The sequence below is a fragment of the Rhododendron vialii genome, chromosome 12a, assembly GCF_030253575.1.
Source record: "Rhododendron vialii isolate Sample 1 chromosome 12a, ASM3025357v1".
Taxonomy (NCBI): Eukaryota; Viridiplantae; Streptophyta; class Magnoliopsida; order Ericales; family Ericaceae; genus Rhododendron; species Rhododendron vialii.
Genome location: NC_080568.1, coordinates 10,157,886 through 10,177,398, shown reverse-complemented (window position 1 = coordinate 10,177,398; position 19,513 = coordinate 10,157,886). Strand labels below are relative to the sequence as shown.

Below are 19,513 nucleotides of genomic sequence, written 5' to 3'. Positions count from 1 at the left end.
CTTGTCAAATATATATACACTTTGGTAAGTCTAGTCTCCATTATCCAATGGTTAAAGAGATAAGTAAGGTTGATATGACTAGGTTTACTTCTTTTAGAAGCAAAGTAATGGCTTCCTATGGTCCAAGATTCCTTTATGACTTGTCTTGTCAGATATATATACATAATGACAAGTCTAGTTGCTATTATCCAAGGGATAATATTTTTTCTAGCATTTATTAACCAATGGTTAAAGGATAATGATGATAGGTATGGCTTTGATATGTCTAATCAAATCTAGGTTCTTATTATGGCAAGTCCTTCTCCTATTACTCAAAGGACAAAGATTACCCTAACAACTATTGTTCAATGGGCAAAGAGAGAAATGATGGAAAGGAATATATTTTTGGAAGAAATAATCTTTTGAAAGTGATCTTTTAATGGAGAGAAAAGACAAAACACTTTCTAGGAAAGTGATTTGACCAAGTAAGCATAATGATGACCTTTCTAGGCCAAAAAGGTTCACAAGGGTTGGAGGGGTTCATAAGGCTCAAAGATGGTCAAAAAGATCCATCTAAGGTTAGGAGAATGTAACTAGGTTAAATGGTAACTAGGTTTCTCTAACCAATTGGTTGGAAACTAATTCTATTAGCCAAGTAGGATTTCTAGCCAAGAAATATAATTTAAAGATTTTATTTAACTCGTTAGGAAAATATACAAGTGTTTTTATAAGCATACTTGTCTTTAGAAAATGATTAAATTGTTCGGTGCGAAAAGATAAAATTTTATAAGTCTCAAATCTAATTATGACGGATTATTAAAGTTAAAAGAAAATTTTAAGAGCAAAAATTCAAGTAATTAAAATAAAATTCAAATATATAACGAAATTTTTATTTACCAAAAATCAGGGTCGTTACAATTGTGCTGTGCACAATTCTAAATATTTCTCTCCTCTTTCTTTTCAAACCAAATAATGGAAGACAAATTTTTTCACTACTACAATAATAGATAAATACCACACTAAGGAGGTTCACAAAGATCACAGTTTTCAGTGAAAGCGTGATAAAAAATTGTATGCTAACTTTTTTATCTCAGTTTAAATCAAAAGCTGAGATAAAAAGTGGTATTTGGCCACAGAAAAGAGCAAGATAATAGATCTCACTCTTGCGATGAGATAAAAGAAAAAAGACCTCATTCTTACAGTGTGATAGAAGAACTTAGCGTGGAATAGCCGCGGAAAAGAGAGAGACAAAGACCTCGCTCGTGCTGTGAGATATAAAAAAAAAAAGACCTCACTCTTGCAGCGTGATAAAAAACTTTGGTGCGAAGAAAGGGCGAGATAAAAGATCTCGCTCTTGTGGCGTGATAAAAGACTATGGAAAAACTCAGGAACTTCTGAATTTTTTTGGCTCATTTAGGCGCGCTTGGAAAAGGAAAAGAAATTGAAAGGGTGCTCAAAACGACGTCGTTTCACGTTAGCCCAAAATAAGCCCTAGTTCCTCTCCACTCACCCGTTGAAGCTCTCCAGTACACGTTGAAGCTTCATCCTCCCACGCTGCCGCCGCCTCTTTGCCCCCATCCTCACACGCCGCTGCCGCCGCCTGTTCTCTCTCCACCACCACCGTGAAGGAAGAAACGGTGCGCTCCCTCTCTGTGATTTCTTGTATTCCTCCATTATCCTTCTCCAAAATGTCTTTTGATTTAATCATCGTCCGTCTTCCTTTTCGTTCGTGCCCGCCTGATCTTCTTTTCACCCTGTTTTTGGTGAAGGACGCTTCTCCGAGGCCGGTCTCGGGTCTGGTACCAACTTTCGGTTACAATATAGTTGGCCTCTCCCAGGTATCTCTCAACGAGGGTTCGAATATCACCTATTTATTTGTTACACTGCGTTTTTTGCAGAAGAATAATGCAGGTGTCGCCGACACTTCTCCCGTCAAGCCCCTTGTCGGTATGCTCCACTCCGACTCGGGTGAGGCCACCGAGTCAATGCTTATTGGGTGTGTGTGTGTGTGTATTTTTTTTTATTTACGTATTCCTTAATTAGGATGCTAAACGGGGCCATATTGCATTTTTTTACGTATTCCTTAATTAGGAAATTGGGGCTTTCTGGAAAGAGTGAAACGATTTCAAGAAGTGAAGGAGAAGAACCAGACCTCGTTGGATGCTTGTGCTTGGTTTCACACAATTGCAATTCGACGCCATTTTTTAAGGTTCTGCCTTTAGCTTGTGATCGATTTTCCCCTTTCTTAATTCTGTTTTTATCAGATTTGGTTGAAATAAGATTGTGGAAGAACAGTTATGACGAAAGGTCTTTCATGACTGACCGAATTTTTTGGGCAATTCATGGAGATTCTTGTTTGCGATTCAATTTGCTACTTTCATCTAATTTTCCAATTTGGGTAATTTAGGGCATGACCCTTCTTGTGTTGAATCATTTCTGCCTTCATTTTTTTAAGGAAAGTTTGAAATTGATTGAAGGATTTACCAAAAGACATATCCTTGTTAAGAGAAATCTAACTGGTATTTGTTTGTTATTTTAAGGACGAGTACTAGTGTTTGAAGAATATACTGCCTAATAATACTAATCGAGCACATAGATTTTTTGTCTTTGTTATCGTGGAGGGGGCTGTAATGGGGAAGAAAAGGAAAAATGGTTGGTTTTGCTGCCTTTTGGTTTGATACTAATCAAGCACGTAGATTTTAAGGGGAATGCAACTGGAGGGCTTTTGATGGGGTGGAAGAGCTAGTGTCCTTAAAATTGCATAGTCGAATTTTGTCTTGTTCATGTAGTATGTTCTTGGGTGTTGACGTGGTGTTCATCTGTCCTTGAACCAATTGTCAGACTTCTTTAAGAGTCTTTAGAGTAAAGAACAAATATGTGCTAGTAAGGGCATTAAAAAATGTCCTAGTTTATGTTATTGAAGTTTGATTTCCTTTGAACGAGTTTTGGTTTAATTTGTTTTGTAATCCATGTGCATGAGAAATAGAAAACGCATTTCCGTCCTTTTCTTTGGTGTTTTTTTGGTTCTCTTTTAGTTTGTTTTTTGGCCATCCTTTGTTTGACAATCCATGTGCGTGAGAAGAGTACTCTCATCTCATCCACATTCCCCAACATCAAACCGTCATTTCTATTGCTCACACCCTTTACTTGCCAAAAGTTCATACAATATGCTTGTATGAACTCTTCAGGTTCCTCCCTCTCTTTCTCAAACAAGTACATAGTTTGTTTGTTTTTTAGCATGTGTATTGATTGTTTCTTTTGGCATTGAAGGTTTGGCATGGTCGGTGGACAAGAAGAGATTGTAGGATTGCTTTAGATTCTTGAGGGATGTCACTAAAGTTGTTGAAAATAGTATTTGATATCAAAATGGGCCTTTATGCTAGTTCATGGGCTTATGTCTAGGGGGAAGGTTGGCCCTTTGTTGCAAGTTTGTAATGATTCTTAGGTGGAAAGGGAAGCCCATAACTGCAATGGACACAATTGTCATGTCTAAATGGTTTCTGTTAATAAGTTAGCAACCACAAATCTCTTTGATTGAGGCTGAAGTTTTGGAATAGTTGCAGTGGCAGATCAGTCTGATGAAATACTTAACCTAGCCTTATATCAGTTTTTTTGCTCATTTGGTATTATATTTTGCTGCAAAATCTCCTTTATTCTTACTTATAGTCGAATTATTAATTGGAAAACAGTTGAGGTATCAATGCAATCTCTCTCTTTTTGGCTTTTTTTGGAATTGTTTTTATGTTTTTTCTGATTGAAATTATCGTATTTGTCTACAGTGCCCGAAACAACCTACAAACGTGGAATGTGGGTTCTATGTAATGAAATACATGAAAGTTTTGATTAGAGATGAGAGGATCTTAAGCAAAGGAAATGTGAGACTTATTTTTAACTTGTATTTCTTTATATTGCTTTATGAATAGAACTGTTAACTTGTAAGTATTTTTTTTTCAATCTATTGTAGTTCAATGGAAAAAAAACTTACACGAAAGCCGAAATTGATGAAGTGGGAGCCGAGTGGATGAAGTCCGTCATGAACGAAGTATAATCAGCTTATACATGTAAGTTAGCTCTTCGTTTGTTTAGATGGCTTTGATCATGAATGTAGGTTTTAGCTTGTTAATTGTGTTGCATTGGGAGTGTTGAGATTAGTTTCAAGCTTTGGAAATGTTGGTCATTTGCTTTGAGCTATTTTATGAGCTACTATGTGTTTGCAAAACATGTTATATATTCTCTTTATTCTTTAACATGTCTATATGAAGGCCTCATGTGGCAAAACTATGGACTTCACGTTCCGTAAATGCTCACTTCTATTTCTTGGTACTTGCGTAGTTGCATGAAACCCTGAAGTCTCATGTGTGAATCAATTTTCATAGGATGGTGTTTAGCTATTTGAGTTTATTGTTGGTTGAACCACCAACTGTCATTCTCTCATCCTTGAATTCAGTTCTGGATTGTAACGCCTTTATGTGTTTGGATCAAATAGCTTGGAAGTTGCGTCTATTGGATTCTGAATGTGGTCTGAACATTCATTTGTCTATTTTCCAATCAGATCGCGCAGAAATTGCAAATTTGCATAAGGAGTTTAAGTCTTTTGAAGATAGGCTGGAATTGTGTTTCTCTTTGTTTGTAGATGTAGCTTTCTGACCACGATACTTTCAGTTGATACCGTGCCCTCATGGACCATTTCGTTGTTCTCTGCTACTTGTTTTCGTTTCCAGTATCGTGTTGAACTAACACACTTGGTTGATTGGATATAAACCAACCGATATTATACTTTTTTGGATAATTCAGATGTCTGGGCCAACTTGCGCCATATGCCAGTCATTAATAGCATCACGTGTTACAATTTCCTGCACTGTTAACTAATGGGTGTTATGATACGGCATTGCCATTTTATGCGGCATCACGTTCAGGGGACCAAATCAATCAATGAACAGATTATTATCGTGAATGCGTCCCATTTATTGTCCATCAATTGATGATTTGGTATCCCACTTGAGAACACTCAATTGATTCCAACCCCAAATCCACTTAACATGGCATACAGATATTCGAAGGAACCCTAAAAAAATAGGAAGAAAGTGTATGCAGAGCTTTCCAATCTTGACCTTACTCAGGGGCAAAGGTTTAAGGCATGTGTGCATATAGTTTGCGCGGAGGAAAGGCTAGACAACTTTTATGGCATTCCCCCACATGAAAAGCTAAACTGGGTTCTATGCCGCTTGGAAGGGGACCTCTATCCACTAGTGTGCTAGTGTTTGTTGAATGGGAAACAAAAGAACTTGTATATTTTGTATATGTTGTAGTTGGGTTATGTTTTTGTATTATTAGTTCACCCCCCACCCCTGCCCTGCTCTTGGGTTATAGCCCTTGTGCATGGTTAATTGGCATAGTCTTTGCCAATTTTTTTGACTTTTAATTAACTCCATGATGGAAGTATGATAAAACTTATGCAGCCGGTGATGCATTTGTGATGAAACTTGTAACCAAATATGAAATCCAGACTTAGCTGTTGTGATGGACACGGATCCAAACTATGTATTTTGTGTTATCAGATTTTCTTCTTAGAAACTGCTGCTGTTTACTGCTGTTGTCTTCTTTTTTTGTTAAGCACTGCTATTTTCTTCTTAGTATTCTGTTTCGTCGTTTGATTTGATTGTAGGCACCATCTACTGGTAACATCTGTGTTTTCTGGCTAAGGAATGCAGCCTTTGTATGAAATAGATATTCCCATGATTGTGTATCGACTTCGACCCTAATCTGGATTAGATTTTGGTTCTAGCAAATGCATGCTTTTGAACATTTTTACCTGGAAGAGTTGATGATGTGGTTCTAATTTCGGCCGTTGCTTATTGTATCGGTTACTATCTAATGTGACGGGCAATACTTCGCAGGCAATTTCTAGTTCACCAGTATATCGGCCATCTCGGATTATTGGCAATAGCACTTCGTCTACTTGTTTTCATTTGAGCTTAAACCAGTCGTATCTGTGGTTAGTATTCATGGTAGCCATGCCTTGTCCTTTGGTTCTTCAGTTGTTGTTTTCACTTTCTCTGCCGTGGTCCATTATGTTTCTTGTTGACAACTGGGTAGCATTTTGGATATGGCACATTCTCTGAAAAAGGAGATGATTTTTTATTATGTTGATTTTGCTGTTGCCATGATGTTGATGTGAAGTGCTCTATTAGCCTGCTACTCTATTTGCCTACTGCTGGTTCTACTTCTCTAATTGATGCTGCTACTTTTTGCTTGGAGTTCTTGATCTTATATATGCCTGAGTTTGGTTCTAAAGATATGTTTTCTGCTGGATTAATTTAGGCATGCTTTGAGAATGACGAAGTGCTTGAAATTGGCTTTTGAGAATGACAAAGTGCTTGAAATTGGCTTCAGAGAATGACGAAGTGTTATTCGTTGTAGCATAGGACATAACTTCATGCTTGTGGTTCAAGTGTTCTTTGTCATTTTTTTGTTGAAGCTTTTGTTCTGTATTTTTTATGCATTTTCAGAAATTTGATTGATCTTATATTGAAAGTAGGCTTTCTGGCACGATGTTTCTATCTATGATATGTTTTGGGCAAGATGCAATATCATTTATGCATATTTCGTATGGCAAAATCTTTTGTTTTGGAGAAGATAGCTATGGGCTGAATACATATTTTACATGTATTTATTATTGGTTAGAGATTCGGGCATTTGTTAAAAGCAAAAAAAAAAAAAAAAAGATGTATCTTTCAATCACGTTTCTAGACTGTGATGATAAGAACATTTAATCACGCTTTTGGACGAAAACCGTGATCGAAAAATCATAAAAGATCATGCCTAACTATTTTCCATCTCATTTTTTAGACATGAAAGATCACAGTATTTGGTGGTGATTGTATCTACATATAATCACGGTTTTTCAAGAAAAGTGTGATAAAAAAACCCAGGATGGAACACGCCAATGAGTTTCCATCTCGGTTTTGGGTAGAAACGATCACACCTTGTGGGTGTGATTGTTTCTATCTTTCAATCACGGCTTATAACAGTGATAAAAAAGTGTGACTTACAATCACACTCAGATCTATCACGGTAGCGCGAGTGTGATGGAAAACTAACAATCACTGCCAATAGCTGTGATTGTTATGCTTTATTGTAGCAGTGTTTTAATTTTTCCTTCATTTATTTTCTTTTCCACAAGTTCCAATTACACCAGAAGTTGTAACGTACTTTGAAGACGTCTTTAAATTAAACATGGTTTTATTTGACATGTAATTGTTGAGTAATAGTGGTAGAGTTTTGAATTAACTACTACGTGAGAGTTTAAGAGATACCTAATTTTAAACTACCATTCACCTGTTGTGTTAGTTGTAAAGACTACACTGGTTTTGTTTACGACTGATGAGGAATTCGACCAATTATGTATTTCCAAACCAATAAATTGCACCAAACCAAACCGCCTAAATACAGAGTGGTTCGGTGCATTTTTTTTTGATAGTATCGGTTGGTTTTGGTACCCAATAAGTAAAAATCGATTAAATCGGTTCGGTATATTTTTTCCATAAAACCCAGCCAAACCTAACCGCACGGTTTTCATCCCTAATACTTAACCCGGGCTGTGCTGAGGTTATAGATGCAAATTCTTAGGGAGAAGAAGTATTATTACCCTAATACCCTCATTTGAATGATTTGGGTGGGAGTTGTGACTTGTGATGGTACTCCTAGATATCTGACATGTTTAAAGAAATGCACACCTGCAAGTAGTTAACGGCATTTATTTATTTAAAGCTACTAGTTTTCATTCTCATATATTTTTCTGATATTTGTGTAAAAACAAGACAAAAGTGTAGTGGTCGAGTTTGCATTGAAAACAAAAGTTTCTGACCACAAAAACTTTGCAGGCCCATTCTGTTTAATTGTTCATAAATAAAAATTCAGAAACTATTAAATGGGTCATCGACATGGATAGATATCTCAACTAATAAAGTGTGACACAATCAGTGAAGAGGCTGAAAAAAAAAAAAAACAATTAGTGAAGAAATTGGAAAAGGTGGGGACACTACCGCTTGGATTTTTTTGTACTCTGTTTTTAAGTTTTTAATTTTAAAGTCACGAGGCCTTATGATATTGCATACAAAATGCTCTACAATGTGCTGCTATAGGTACATACACTCATGCACACTTTAAACCCGTCTTGAGTTCTACAAAAAAGATTCGAGCCGCTCATTTTATTCAAAATAGTTTGTTTAAGAAATTAACTCAATCTGACATTGGTAAAGGCGTTTATGAAACATCCACTTTTGCTACACAATCTAGGCCTTAATTCTAAAGCAAAGTTGGATGTTTCGTAAACGTCTTTACGGACTTTGGGTTGAGTTGATTTTTTACAAGAACCATAAACAAACTATTTTGAACAAAATGAGCGGCTCAGATCATTTTTATAAGACCCAAGACGGATCTAAAGTGCGTATGTACGTAGTGTATGTACATGAATGTATGTACCCATAGACTTTCCGTTCTACAATAAGGTATACATCGGTGTATATAAAAAAAAAAATCATAAAATGAGAAAGAAAGGCCTCCGAGAAATAAATAAGAGGTTTGTGGGGTTTGCCTTTGGTGGTTTGTTTAGGTTTGTGGGTATTTTTTGTTAGGTTTTCCTCGGATTTTTTCTTGCTAGTTTGGTTGGCTTTTTCTTGTTATTTTGTTTGGCATCTTTTTGTTCTTCTTCGATCTTGGATGGTATATGTCGATGTTTCCTGACTCCGTTTAATCTTTGTACTATTCTTTATAAAGATTAATAAAATTCTTTTTGCTAAAAAAAAAAAATGGTGGACACAAACCTCTATGCAAGCGGATTATAACAAACAAAAGCAACAAAGAAAACCTCCAAATGAGAGGTCGGAGAATGAACAGAAGGGGGGGGGGGGGGGGAAAGTCCTCTATCTTCATTTCTTTGGTTTGCATAGCTCCACAAATCCGCAGTTATACCAAGACAAAAGATGGTAGCCTCCACCACCAATGTAGATTGAACTCCTCTTGAGTGGTGGTGGTCTCTCGACGTGCATAAAACGTGATCAATGGTGTCTAGGACTGGCCGCGGAACAGATCTGAGAAAAATAACGATAATGTGGCGAAAAGAGGACGGAAGGAGGGGAGGAGCATGGAAACCATAATCGCGAAGGAGAGCGATTAGTTAGGGAGAAATTGCTACTTTCTAGAGACATCTTTTTGAGAAATCTTCAAAATAATATTTTTACTAAAAGTTTTCAAAACTCACTAAAAAGGAAGTTTATTTTCATCCTTTCAATAGAAAAGTTTTAACACACTTTTTTTTTGTTTTAAAGAAATGCAAGAAACTCATGCAGTACATGTTTAGAGAGTTACAGAAAGCCAAGGCAGAAGAGAATAGAAACCCGTTACTTTGGATCAACTTAGCCAAGCATCTAAATAATTGCACCATCCAGCAAATTTTCGGAGAAAAGTTCCGTTGAAAAATGAGAACTTAAAAAAAGACGTCCTATCTTTCTGTTGAATGGTCACTTTATTGTGCGAATTTAAACATATTTAGTTAAATAAATGGATACAAATGGAACTTTTTAAATCTTCATTTGCCTTTAATTTCACCTGCCCCAAACACAAACAGTTGGATTTAGCATTGAACTGACAGACAAGGAAGAAAAAGGAGTGTGCGAATTTGTGTAAACCTTGGTTTAAGAGCCTATATAATTGAGCCAAGCAAATGACCCTGCTGCACTCCACGAGGGAAAGGAACATGCTACTCCCCATAATTTTGAGGATTTTTTGTTTTTGGAAATTTTATAACTTTCCAAGTAATATATAGTCAAAATTTGAATTTTTTTTCAGTTCAAATTGAAATTAGGAGGCATAATTTCCAAGGGAAGTTTTCGCTTTCCAATACATGGAACCAAGGGGCAGATAAAGAAAAATTTACGAACACTCCCCCTAAACTAAAAAACAGGGGGAAAAAAATAAAATAAAATAAAATTGAAAGAGAAAGAAAGAAAGCTAAACCCCAAATGCCTATTCTCAATAGCAGTACAAATAATCATTACCACATCTTTTCCATACAACAAATTTATATCTGTTGAATTCGACCTTTGCTAGTCTAAGCTGACAACGTTTTCGTGTAACCTATCTTCTCATCTCTATTTCTTTCTTTCTTTCTTTCTTTCCACTTTTACATCCTTCCCTTTGTTTTTCTGCAATTCCAGACTATAACTGTATCCACAAGCATAAACACAGAGCTAACAAAAGAAACTTAGAGCTTCGGCATGGATTCATGCGAAGCTTTTGTTCCCCGTGTTCTCACGACTCTTTCCCAAGACTCTAAGTTAACTCTTCTTTAAACTGTAGGACTGCTATAGGCTGCGATCCGTTGTTTCCGGATATTGTTTTTCTTACTGAAGAATTATTGTCCGATCTCACTGCATTGTGTGGCATACTAGTGTTGCCCGTGTTGTGGCTGCTGTTTCTAGCTGCCGGAACATCGTGACTATGTTTGCCCTCGTATGTGGTTATGACAGCTTTAGGGTCGGTTGCAGCTCTTTCTACGTGCTTGCGGACATTGCACCCTGGGCTTGTGCACTTGTAATAGCTCCTGCAGATAGCAATAAGGTGCTTCAGAAAAAATAAAGGAACCATGAGCAGAATGCAGTGGCAGTTGACAAAACACAGCAAATATAGAGCTATGATCACGAGGCTGTTTCTAAGGACCAATACGAGTTCTGAGAAAAGAAAAGGTTTCAGTTTACAACCCGTATCAATTAGGCCCCATTCCACTAACCTTCTTAAAAAATAAGTACTTTTTTTACAATTTTCAAACTTAAAAATAATGGGCTTACGAAAATAATTTGCCCATTATTTTTAAGCTTGAAAATTTAAAAAAAAAAGTACTTATTTGGGTTTCTGGAATGGGGCCTTATTCTACTATTGGACTTGAAACATAGCCTTGAAAGTTCACTGCCATGATAAGAGAAAGCATCCAAAGCTGTAACTTTACGGAAACTAGGACTATGCAACAGAAGACGGTTAGAAGATAGAACTATTTTGTGAACCGAAGCAAAGAAACTGGGAACCCTTTTCCCGGATGATATTTTGGGAAACTAGATAGGATGAAACACCAAAGATATATTATTCAAGAAGAAGCCATAGAAATGCAGCCAGGCTTGGATTAAAATCTAGTGTGAAGTAAGAAAGCACCTAAAGCTATTAGCATTCAGCCCGAATCACCAGATACAATGATATCACATATGGGAGCACATTTGATCTGAATGAATAATTGAATTCAGACAGAAATTGAGAAATAGAGAGAAATATCTGACAAGTAGAACACGATTTAAGAAGAGATGGAAGGATATCAGGAAAAAGAACAAAAAAAGAGAGATGGAAATTTACCCAAAAAAAAAAACGAGAGATGGAAGGATATGATCTATTATCAGCATCAGATAAGGTAATTAAAAACCCACAACACTACCACACAATGTAGTTCCAGAAGGCAACCGCAATGCATTCAGTGTAGAACTGCCGAAAAGGTGCTCACATGAGGGAAGCATCAAGAAGGAACCAATTCCAAAATTTGAACTACACTGTGGTCTCTTTTGAATCCTGGGTGACGAACAAAATTGATTGGACCAAAAACATTTGGCCGCATCCACAGGCATAGTTGTCAGAATCACACGATTCACAACTAGATTTGTCATTTGATTCACGATTCATGCAAAAACGATAAGAATCTATATTGAATCAAGGGTTAGACAAAAACAGTGATAAATTGTACAATTCACGGTTTTACGATTCGATTCGTGCAAATATAACAATTGTTGCTTTCGACGAATATGAAACCACTTTTACCTTTACTTTCCTAATGGAAAAGCAAGGATAAAAGATCATAGTGTGTTAAGTACGAAAAACCTGTATTCCCACGCAAAATCTGTCAATCATCTGTTGATTAGTGTTTCTGTATTTATTCTGATTCGGAACATATTGTCATTTGTTAACATAACCATTCTTTTTCTCATTCTTCCCAACCACTAAAATAATCATTCCAAAGATATTTAAGGCTAAGATACCTTATACCCGTGAATTATCTATTTTTATTATGGTGAAATTTTCGTTATTCCTTAGATGGTAATTATACAAGTAGTAGTGCATATTGTTGAGGATAATATCCTACAGGAATGCGAATTTTGAGGAATTGATGATTTTAATTCTTGTATCCTCTAAATATAGACTGTGGCAGGACTCAGACGACAAACCCACCTATGTTGCCATATAAGCCAGTTTCTTACCCACTAAGCAACATTGCTCCTAATTGAGAAAGAACCCCACTCTTGAAAATGCATGTGTGAGACACTATGTTGGGCACAATAGGTTAAATGTCGACACTTGCCAACACGAACACATAGGCAAGCAAAATGAAATACATTGTTTGGACACACGTGCATAGATTTCCATCCATCACTTGGTTTTTTAAGGTATGGAATACTTGATTAATTTTACCTCATTTTTACAGAGTTTTTTCTGTAATCCACGACTCATGTATCTGGCACCAAAGATTCATAGATATTTTGCCTCATGTTATACAGTATTTTCTATAATCCATGACTCATATATCTGGCACCAATGATTCATAGTTGTTTCAAATGTGTGTCACGTGCCTAGGTCCATGCTACTTGGGTGTTAATAAGCCAAACAGGGTTACCAAGGCAATTAAGGCATAAAGCTTTGTAGATGGGAGAGGTCTTGACTTGAACGGATAAAAGCAAAGGGTAATTGAAGGGATCTCCTAGAAGCTCTTCTAGAAATGCTATGAAGTGGAAGTTAAAAGTCTGACTAAAGAGATGAACACCCACTAGAAGCACTGTGCGGAAATTCCAAGTTGTAAAACAGTAACTTCCCCTAGAAGCTGCTCCAAGCAGATTCAAACGCCACTATTAGTGCTCATCACCAAAAATTTAAGGAACTGTGCAGTGTGCACGTAAGCACGCGTAAAGGTCTCAATCCGGACCAAAGCAATTCCTTAAGTAGAGCACTTGCATAAATATCCTTTCAGTTCCAATTAGGGATCCTAGTGCTTTAACCATCATCCCCCACTTCTTTCCTCTAGTTTTCCTTCTGATTTAGAGATAGTTTTCCTTCTGATTTAGAGATTGCAGAAAAACTTGGCAGGGCCAGATGTGATACCACAACCAATCTATGATGTTTGTTAGATGAATCTTCAAGGTTTTAAAGTAAGATCTTATAGTTTTGTTTGATTAAAGTATTATGCAAGGTTTTGGTTCTGTACAATTTAATGACTTCTCATTAACTCGTGAACGGTAAATGCTTTAATTCCGTAATTATCTAACTGGTTTTGTCACATTTTGAATCAACCAGTTAGGAAGACCATTAGATTGAGTCGAAAGCCTACCAACGCATAAATGTTCTAATACGAGGAGAGAAAATCTTTATCAAATCACAAAGTACATTGTATCATCTTATGATTAAGATTACCATTTTCCTGATCTCACACCGGTTATATAGAAAATAGATCATCAGCACATGTCATAGGCATGTTGTGGGTGGATCCTTGATGCCCTAGCATCCTCCAAACAGGGTTTCAAACACACCAATTCTCAGCATACAAACAACCACATTATTCTCTAGTCGCCATGGCATATCATAATTACCAATTCTAGGCTTCTTACATTACTTTGAATCACAAAACACTCGCTTATCACACAAGTAAACCATTTGCTGTGATATCTCCTATATTTATTCGTATTTTGAGATATATCAGCATTTAGCACTAAGCAGAAAACATTTCTTGTTATCTATCCAAACATAAAATTTGGAGACGCAACTCCCTCGCTCCCCTGCCCTCACTTCTTGAAACTATGTCTTATGAACATAACTACTAAGATGGGGAGATGAAAATTGAGTTGATTATGGTCTACCAACAAATACATGGATAAATACATGGCTATGGTTAACTACGTGGAAACCAAAAGGTTAACAATGAAGCATATGGTTAACTACATGGATTAAGATATGGAAACATGGATTTGTTGTCGATGGGTACAATTCTATGAAGTGGTATAAGGAGATGTGGACCTAGAATCAACTTGTATGATGATGTGAAGAAGACAGTACTAGAAGATTATCACATTCACAAGAACACTTTCCCCATTACAATGTATGAAAAGACCCAGCTGGGTAAAAGTATTACCTTGGATAAGGATTCCCTTTAACAACTTTCTGTCCATACTTCCGCCACCTGTAGCCGTCATCCAAAAGGTCCACTTCACTGGTTGTCTGAACAATGATTCTTGGTTCTGCAAGTGCACGGTGTGATAAAGCTGGCTCTGAATCCCTCATCTCTGTATTCCTAAAGAAATCGCGGGGGGGGGGGGGGGAGAGGAAATGCAGCAATCAAGATAACATGACAAATTAAAACGATTCCCATATGAATAGCTCGATAAATAAAAGAACAGAGTTTACCTTCTCTTTGCTTCAGGCTCAACTTCATCCCTTTCATCGACTCTAGTTTCAGCATCACCCACTTCCTCATCGTCACTTGATCCCGACACATGTTCAGGTGTGGCTTGGCTGGATTCCTCATCCTTCATAGAGAATGAAACAGCAGGTACCCCCTCTCTCAATCTATTCGCAGTCTGGCCTTCCATGACCAATTCGGAATCTCCCTGGTTATTTGCATTTCTAATTAGATTTCCAGTATCTTTTGCACCCTTCCTACTTTGAGGTGGCTGATGGTTGTGCTGTCCCTTGTATATAATCTCAGTTATTTGGCCATCAAGAGAACGCTCAACCTTCTTCTTGACTGGACATTTTGGATGCGTACATTTGTAATAACTTCGAGGATACTCGCTGCCTTTGACCTGCTTCTGTCCGTATTTCCGCCAGTTGAAACCATCATCGGCAGGTTTATCAACAGTGAAGGAAGAAGGTTGGGATCTATGATCAGAATAAGAGAGGTCAGATGATTCCTTTGTGATGCTATGGTCAGGCATAGAGGGAGGCATATGCTGGAGTGTTGTCGCAGCAGAAGTGAAGGATGAATTTTGTGGCAATGATGCAGCTGGAGCTGCTGACGAAGAAGAACAAAATTCTGTGTGGTTGTGCATCTGGGATTGAGCTTGTGCAGCTTGAGCTGTGAGTTGCGCCAGGACCTGCTGGTGGGATACTCCAAAGGGACCCTACGCACCTCACACATAGCAATAATAAATAGCTGAAAGCGGTCTCAAATAGGGAATTGAAGAAGTAAATTACAAGTCTAGCCAGCACAACTAACAAGCCTCCATGAGTATAAGTCATGAAACAACCTCCAACGTATAACAAATTAACAACCAACTAAATATTGTTTTATCACTGGATTAAGTTTGATTCCGGTTTGACTACAAGTACTATTTAAAAAAAAAAAGGGGGTCATGCTAACCAAGGCAGTGACTAAAGTAAGAATAATGCTAAAATATTTATGGCTTTATGCTTTGTTCGGTTCACAATTTGGGAAAATTTGGAAAAGATTTTTGGCGTAATAAGTGGAGAGAGAAATTAGGATAATAATGGGAGACAGGGGTAATGGGTGGAGAAAGATAGATAGAGAAATGAGAGTAATGATTGGAAGGAGAAATGAGAGTAATAATTGGAGATAGGGGTAATGAGTGGATTTGGAATAAGAATTTTTTTTCCAAATTTTGAACTGAACAAGGGCTTTGCATTTCAATGCACTTTTTACTTATCTCAAAGCACTTCTACAAATTACTTGTATACTTTTCACACACGTCAAGGTGCTTTTTACACATTTATTGTGGTTATCCACCACCCCTTGGGCAGTGGTTAGCATATCCTTCAAAAAGAACCAGTATCAGCTGGACGCAAAATCATACGGAGTATATATCCACCTAAGGTCGAATTTTCATTAAATTTTGCCCGAAATTCCTATATTTATTTCGTCCCAAACCTTTCACTTACACATCATCGTCCTTGTGTTCTTACTTGCTGGTCACTTGTAACACAACTGGATTGTCAAGTACGGTAAAGAAATTTTGAAGCTGGATGGATACCTTCCCTATGATCATTAAAACCGGATACGGCAACTTACACAAGGTGGTCGATGGAAGGTCCAAGTTCGCTTTTCAGCAAGTTTCGTCCCCTTCTAATCAATCAAAATGGCAATTCATATGTTCCTAGAGGGTATCTGCAAAAGGGGGTCAATCTAAGGCCCATTTAACCTTTCAGCAAGTTACATCACCTTTTATCAAGCTAATATATTCCTGGTCCCTGGAGGATATCCAACAAAAAGCAATACGCATTCAAGAGATTGGCTGCTCCAAGAACGGTAAACCCAAAATGTACTCATCTTAACTTCTAAGCAAAATGACTGAAAAGAAACAATACACTGGATCTCAAAAATTCTACCATCCTTTGCCGAATGACAGAGATCCCCAGCAAAGGATGGACATACAATCTATTCTAATTAGGTAGATGAAAAAATAGAAATAAAACCCTTTGTGCTGCTAGATGTTACTTGTTAGAGCAGCACTCTCTCTAGATTAAATACGATCCAAAGGCCATTATTAACTAGATATTTGAACCATTCCATTTGTGTAACCACTCTCCAAAAGGAGATCAGTCAAAGGAGATTTGGTTTCTAAGTCAAGTTACATGTCATTGATACCTCATTAATCATATGCCTATAGAACTAAACCTTTTCTAGGCACATGGGTGTTGCGCAAGCCGTAAATTCGCTCGGGTGTCAAATTGTCGCAATTCTTGTTTCAGTCTCTAGTTCTATACGTTTTGAGGTTCGTATTTCTGAAATGGGATAAAACAACATCCAAAACCAATGGTAGATGCGGTAAAGTACAAAATAGTTCTCTTTTATCAACCCATTCAAGAATTCTATGCACGTATATATCATCAGGATTACAATAACAAGACATTACATCAATCATGTCAGGGGTCACAACAACCAACCAAGTTCAATAGCCAACAATTCAAGAAACAGTCACACGATGGAGAAGAAACCACCCCTATCGCGAACTGGGATTGCTCGCCAGCTAATGAAGATACCAAAGAGTCTACTTAAGAAGTGGATGAGAGCGCAGCAAAGGAGGTTTTGTTAAAAAAGAACGATCCCATTAAGTGGACAGAAGAATGACCTTTGAATGGAGAGTGAACAAGGTGGGCTAGCCCTAATTGTTTAGCTTTAACTTACTTAGAACACTACAAATCGGTACTTGCGCTAAACTAAACATCTCTATCTCTCCCTCTCTCCTTGTTAGATGGAAGAGAGGTACACCAAAACAACAAAAACAAGAAGAAAGAGAGAGAGAGATTTAATTGTGCTTCAAACAATTGAACTCTTTCACACATCAAACCAATTCAAAAGTACTAATTGGTTAGGCTAACCGTAATTGACTATGTTAAACTTACTTAGAACACTGCAAATGGGTAAATGTTACTCCTATTTGAACAATTGAACTCTTCACCCAGCAAACCAATTCATAACCACGTAAACACATCCGAAAATACAAATACAAATACATATACACATCCACTTATCCACATCCTCAATTGTTTCCCAATATCCTCAATTGTTCTAATCCAAACAAACAAATTAAACAAAACAAGCAAGGTTGAATCTCACAAGACCAAACAACACTGGAGGTTTGCCTTATCATTAACTTCATGCCCTGGGATTATTACTCGGGGTGCACACAAGCTGGCCGAACATTGCAATTATCAAACACAAATTAAACCAAAAAAGCCAGGTCGAATCTCGCAAGGGCCAAATTTTCTAAACCTTGGCGCCACATGAGGTTTGCCTTGCTCGTTAACTTCATTCCCCGGGATTATTACTCGAGGTGCACGCAAGCTGGCCAAACATCGCAATTGTCAAAAACTAATTAAACAAAAACACACAATAAATACCTGAGCGGACGAGAACCACCCCGGTGAATCAAGCAAGCTCGCCGGGCTCAACCCGAGCGGGACAGTAAACATCGCCGGCTGAGAAACCGCCAGTTGTCCCGGCCGGTTCACCTTGAACCGGAAATCCGCATCAGAATCCTTATTACCCTCCGCCGGGGCCGTCGACGGAGGAGGAGGGAAGCTAGGTTTACGGCCGCCTCCGGCGTCGGCTGGGGAGGAGATGGCGCCGGCGAGGAGCTGGGAGAAGGAGCGGCAGTCGGAGTCCGGGTCGTTATCGGCGAAGAAGTTGGATACGAGGGTCATCGGGCCGGGGCTGGCGCCCGGCCCGCCGCCCGAGAAGAGGCTCTCGATGGAGCTGCGAGGGGGCAGGGTGATCGTCGGGCGAAGGAGGGGAGCTCCTCCTCCGCCCGACGACGATGACGACGAAGGTCTTGAATACGATGACCCTTGGTTCTCCGCCATTGGTTTTGAAAATTTCACTTCAAGTTATATGGATTGTTGGCTTCATAATCTCTCTCTCTCTCTCTCTCTCTCTCTCTACACTTTAGTCTGGTTTTGAGGATCTGGAAATTTTCGCAGTAGAAAGTCCACGCAGAGGATACGGGAGATGGAGGAGGTCGTGAATTTCTTTTCTTTCGGTTGCCGTGGAATTGAAAATTGAAACCCCAATTATTATATTATAATCTTAGGTGTAAACTATAGTTATGGTCCTTTGGTTTTGGTATTTTTTCGTTGGTTCTTGTAGATTTTGTAATTTTATACTAGGGAGCCCTACCATTTTGATAAATTTAGTGTGTGTTCCCCTAATAAGTTCTTTTTTTTAAAGGAGTTGTATTGCGAGAGAACTATCTGTCTTGTAAATCGATAAATAAGTACTTAAAAAAATAAGAATCTTACCGAAACAGGTCCTTAAACCTCTCACAAGTGTTTTTTGTTTTCCAGATAGAAAAATTTCAACAAGCCCATCATATCACTCAAATTGCTAATTGCACCGACGGTTTGTGCACCGATGGTGCATAGATCAGTATACAGGATTCACTTTGGATCCCGCACGGCTAATCCGAACCTTTCAATAATTTTAAATAACTTTTCTAACGACCCCATGAAAAATCAACTTAATCGGATAAGTGTATGTGTTTGATCTAATCTTCTAATTTTTTCATTCAGATTATAGGAACGGTAAAAACCATCAGTTCCCATAGAAGGGTTCGATAAAAGGATCCTTATAATAAGTTTGAGTGTTTGTTTATTTATAATATTTACATGCAAGACCTCCTCAATATTTACATGTGAGACCTTCACAAATTACCTATGGTGGAGATTTCGTGCCCAACTTCTTAGGTGGTGTTCCACTTTTAGAAAAAGTTTTTTTTTTTTCAAACAAATGTAATTTCAAACTCATATATAATGAAAATGAAAAATATTTTTTCAATTTTTTTTACACCGTTTAAAAGATCTTAATGAGATTTATCAAACAAGATCCATATTGGTAGGAAAATTATTTGCATAAACACATGATTTTTGAGCTTGAAATTACCTTCTTTTTCTAAAAGTTCTTTTTCCAAAAAATCGGAACACCTTAAACTTACCAGGAATC

General features: G+C 37.7%; 2 protein-coding genes and 1 long non-coding RNA gene across 10 annotated transcripts; 2 read left to right on the top strand and 1 right to left on the bottom strand.

The window, feature by feature from the left end:
* Positions 1-972: 972 nt before the first annotated feature.
* Positions 973-3,318, top strand: LOC131311775 (uncharacterized). Of its 5 annotated transcripts, XM_058339348.1 has the most exons (4): positions 1,627-1,778; positions 1,878-1,947; positions 2,071-2,188; positions 3,250-3,318. In XM_058339348.1, exons 1-4 carry the CDS (start codon positions 1,668-1,670, stop codon positions 3,293-3,295), a joined length of 345 nt encoding a protein of 114 aa, XP_058195331.1. In that variant the 5' UTR covers positions 1,627-1,667; the 3' UTR covers positions 3,296-3,318. The 5 variants fall into 5 exon arrangements, 2 of the variants coding, with proteins under 2 accessions (XP_058195331.1, XP_058195330.1); XR_009195574.1 differs by lacking the exons at positions 1,627-1,778; positions 1,878-1,947 and adding an exon at positions 973-1,616; XM_058339347.1 differs by having other exon boundaries at positions 1,653-1,947.
* A 3-nt stretch (positions 3,319-3,321) lies between these two features.
* On the top strand, positions 3,322-6,899 carry LOC131311776 (uncharacterized). 3 transcript variants are annotated; one of them, XR_009195577.1, is made up of 4 exons: positions 3,646-3,673; positions 3,759-3,854; positions 3,944-4,040; positions 6,301-6,899. It is a non-coding gene; the product is annotated as an uncharacterized LOC131311776 (long non-coding RNA). The 3 variants fall into 3 exon arrangements; XR_009195575.1 differs by having other exon boundaries at positions 3,322-3,854; XR_009195576.1 differs by having other exon boundaries at positions 3,643-3,673; positions 3,759-4,040.
* Positions 6,900-9,985: 3,086 nt separating this feature from the next.
* On the bottom strand, positions 9,986-18,584 carry LOC131309921 (probable WRKY transcription factor 3). 2 transcript variants are annotated; one of them, XM_058336634.1, is made up of 4 exons: positions 17,917-18,584; positions 14,464-15,179; positions 14,192-14,350; positions 9,986-10,602 (listed from the first exon to the last, which is right to left on the bottom strand). In XM_058336634.1, the coding sequence occupies exons 1-4, from the start codon at positions 18,376-18,378 to the stop codon at positions 10,533-10,535; spliced, it is 1,407 nt and encodes a 468-aa protein (XP_058192617.1). In that variant the 5' UTR covers positions 18,379-18,584; the 3' UTR covers positions 9,986-10,532. The 2 variants fall into 2 exon arrangements, with proteins under 2 accessions (XP_058192617.1, XP_058192616.1); XM_058336633.1 differs by having other exon boundaries at positions 9,986-10,582; positions 17,917-18,582.
* Positions 18,585-19,513: the final 929 nt, after the last annotated feature.

Coding starts and splice junctions, on each gene's coding strand:
- LOC131309921 (XM_058336633.1), bottom strand. CDS start 18,378: ATGGCGGAGAACCAAGGGTCATCGTATTCAAGACCTTCGTCGTCATCG. Junction 15,180..17,916: donor GGTGGTTCTCGTCCGCTCAG/GTATTTATTGTG, acceptor TGAGGTGCGTAG/GGTCCCTTTGGAGTATCCCA. Junction 14,351..14,463: donor GAGCCTGAAGCAAAGAGAAG/GTAAACTCTGTT, acceptor CGATTTCTTTAG/GAATACAGAGATGAGGGATT.
- LOC131311775 (XM_058339347.1), top strand. CDS start 1,668: ATGTCTTTTGATTTAATCATCGTCCGTCTTCCTTTTCGTTCGTGCCCG. Junction 1,948..2,070: donor TATGCTCCACTCCGACTCGG/GTGAGGCCACCG, acceptor TTCCTTAATTAG/GAAATTGGGGCTTTCTGGAA. Junction 2,189..3,249: donor ATTCGACGCCATTTTTTAAG/GTTCTGCCTTTA, acceptor TTGGCATTGAAG/GTTTGGCATGGTCGGTGGAC.